The sequence below is a fragment of the Gossypium hirsutum genome, chromosome D04, assembly GCF_007990345.1.
Source record: "Gossypium hirsutum isolate 1008001.06 chromosome D04, Gossypium_hirsutum_v2.1, whole genome shotgun sequence".
Taxonomy (NCBI): Eukaryota; Viridiplantae; Streptophyta; class Magnoliopsida; order Malvales; family Malvaceae; genus Gossypium; species Gossypium hirsutum.
Genome location: NC_053440.1, coordinates 56,347,178 through 56,350,606, shown reverse-complemented (window position 1 = coordinate 56,350,606; position 3,429 = coordinate 56,347,178). Strand labels below are relative to the sequence as shown.

Genomic DNA, 3,429 nt, shown 5'->3' with positions numbered 1-3,429 from the left:
TTTTTAAAAAAAAGTACTAATAACTAATTTAAGTTTTAAACATAAATTTTCATAAAACTAACGGTATTGTTAGTATTAGACGAATAATAATTTATGCAAAATTAACGTTTATCATTTTACTCTTAATTCTAAAAAAAAAATCAGCCTATTGATATAAATATTATTGATAAATTTATTAAATTAATAAAATGTATAGATTTTGAAAGTTAAATTTATTAATTTATTAATAATATTTTTTTATAAAATAAATTTTACTTTAATTTTTTTTATGGGTAAAATCACTTTGACTATCTCGCATGTTACATGTGCCTTTATTCGGATGTTCCAAAGTAAACAATAGTTTAGGGGTGAGTATTTGATCGAATCGAATTGAGTAAAAAAAATTCAAGTTAGTTAAGTTGACGAATCCTATTTTTGCAACCGAATTCAATTTAATTTTTTTACAAATAGAACTGAATCGAGTCAAAAAAATTTCAAGTCGAGTTAATGAATCTTATTATTTATCCTTAATGATGCATTTACATGAATCAATTATTTAATTAGTAGATGAAGTATAAGAGTATTTAACTACATAAACAGTATAATAGTTTTGCCTTTTAACTCAATGAGTAAATATTTATTAAAATAACGTAGTTTTGTCTTTTTTTATTCAGATTTTCGAATAACTTAAATTGTATAATTTATATTCGAGTTAAACTGGAAACTTAATTTTTTTATTTGAGTTAATTTAAATAATTTAATCAACTCAAATAATTTAAATTATTTAATTTAAAATTTAAATTTTTTATCGAATTTTCCAAATAGAATCAAAAGTTATAAAAAGTGGCACCCTTTAAACTTCACATTCTAATGCGACTTTCACATGTGTACTCATTAAATTTTGGTCAATATTTTCGGAAAGAGAACGAGAAAATTTGTTGTCATGACTGAGATGGACTTATAAATGTTAATTTTAAAACAATTTAGACTTATTTAAATTTTTAAATTCATTTAATAATAAAGAGATTAATTTGATTATGCCTTATTTAATTTTTAATTTTTTAATAAATTATATATCATACACACATGCAAATATAAATTTTAAAATTATTAATTAGATTAATAACTTAATTTAATAATTTATATTTTAAAATTAAATGTAATTTTTTAAAATGTTTTAAGATAAAAAAATGTTAAGTTTAAAACAATGCGTATTAGTTGGTATGATTGCAGTACAATATCGACTACCATGAAAAATACAAAGCAAAATAGAAGTAAAAGAACACTACCAAAGAAGGATATATTAAACCATGGAAATATATTGCCTTACCAATATTTGTTGGGTATTATTGATAACAAATATTCCAAGTTTTTAGAACTAGACTGGTGGTTGAATCAATCAATCCATCGACTTATCGATCTAATTATATAAATCATTAAAAAATTCAAAAAATATTAAAATATTTAGAATAAAAACAGTCCAATTCAACCATTCATGTCGATTCTCAAATCAATTAATCTAATGCCTTTCTCCGGATCGATATTCCAATCGATTCCCAATCTAATCCAATTGAAACACCATTGGACATATTGAACTTTAAAAAAATATATTTTGGTTGGAACTATAGGTGCTCATGAATCCGGTCATAACTGAATTTTAAGTTCAGGCTTAGCTTGGTTCAAAAAATAAACTTAAATTTTATTCAAGCTCAACCCAGATTTAATATTTTTATTTTTATAATCCCATAAAATAAAATTGAGTTGAGTTGAGTTAAAAATAAATAATAAATAAATAAACCTACAAGATCAAATAAGTTCATAAGCTTCTAATATGGTCTGAAACCTACACATTACAAAACTCATGAAACCGTCGCTGTTGTTTCCGCAGCGATGGACCCTACTTTAGACTATAAATATTGCCCTTGGCCCTTATCATACACTCCCTTTACCCACCATGGCGGCTCACTCCGGAATTATTTTCTTTAAGGAACTCACTGACACTGACGTCAAGAAGAGATTGGTAGTCCCGAAAGAGTACCAGGATTTCTTCCTACCTTCATATGGACGCCTTCCAGCCAAAATTAAGCTCATGTACGACGGAAAGATCTGGGAAGTTAAGTGCACTGTTCGGAAAAAGGGGTACCTTAAGCCTGTTCTCTCCGTAGGATGGAAAAAGTTTGTTGTTGTTAACGAACTCAAAGTTGGGGATAGAATCACCATGTACAAAGATGAAGATGGCTTTTCCCACTATATGGTTGAAGTGGAGAAGCCTCCCGCAAGCAACCAACACGGCACCCTTCCTGATTCGCCTGCTCTCTCTTTCATTCATCATAAACCCGATGAAACGACTCTCAAATACAGAAAAGAAGTACCTGAAGACTTGGCCGGAGCACACCACCAGCCTGATATTGCACCGATGAACATTCCTGTCAACGCTTGGCAATGGCCATCCATCGGGATGTTTGGTACTAACATGAGTAACGAAAGAGCTGATCACTTCAGTCTGATGACCTACGGCAGTGGGACTAGTGCTGCTGGTGGAATTGGAGAAGCATGTCCAGAGATTATTACTGATCATCATCAAGACCTTAGCTTGGACTTGGTTCGGCGACAACCCGGTACTATTCCACCCCCATATGTGGGAGAAGTAAAGTTAGATTTGACTTTGGCCCCCACCCAATGTGGAGAGAGTCAGCGGATAACCAATTGAGACAATAAGACAAAGTTAGTGTTCATAACCAGTTGGTTGTTATATTCTGTTTAAGATGTCTGCTTGGTTTGTTTTGTCTGTGATGCTATTCTATAAAAAATAATTATGTTTTTCTTACATGTATGCGTGTGTGTATGTAATAAAAATCCTTTTCTTACATGTAGCAGCTTAGGCTTCTTTTGGGGACAGATTAGTGCGGTTCAAAACAGGAACTTGAAGATCAAGATTGAGGTTGAACTTGAAAATTGAAACCCACCCTTTTCTTTCTTTCTTCATCATCATTTTGTATGTATGTATGTATGTATGTATGTATGTACGTAATCATCAAAGTCAGTGATGTGTGTATTTTACATCTTACATCGAAGGGGAAATCTAAATAACATGTTTTGCATTAATTAGAATGGCAACGCAGCGATAAATGATTAACCTTTATTCTCACTTATCAATTTTCAAAAAATTTTAAACAAATATGTGATATACAATTTTTAAATAATGGGGCAGTATCACTATAATTCTTTTTTAACTCATAAAAGAATTAAGTGCCATTTAATTTTCTTAATATAAGGGTTTCTATCATACTTTTACCATTTAATTTTATTGTCATGCATGCAATGGTGGAGGTAAGGGGGGTAGGCAGGGGCTCGACCCCCGTAAAATAGAATTTAATTCCGCTCCCCCAAAATTTTTCTGGCTTCGCCACTACATGTATGCTACGTTCACGATTGAACAATTTCTTTAAG

At 30.4% G+C, this 3,429-nt stretch overlaps 1 protein-coding gene across 1 annotated transcript; it reads left to right on the top strand.

Annotated features, from left to right (window-relative positions):
* The first annotated feature begins 1,926 nt into the window (after positions 1-1,926).
* Positions 1,927-3,084, top strand: LOC107898334 (uncharacterized). The gene is made up of 2 exons (XM_016823847.2): positions 1,927-2,703; positions 2,857-3,084. Exon 1 carries the CDS (start codon positions 1,934-1,936, stop codon positions 2,687-2,689), a length of 756 nt encoding a protein of 251 aa, XP_016679336.1. The 5' UTR covers positions 1,927-1,933; the 3' UTR covers positions 2,690-2,703; positions 2,857-3,084.
* Positions 3,085-3,429: the final 345 nt, after the last annotated feature.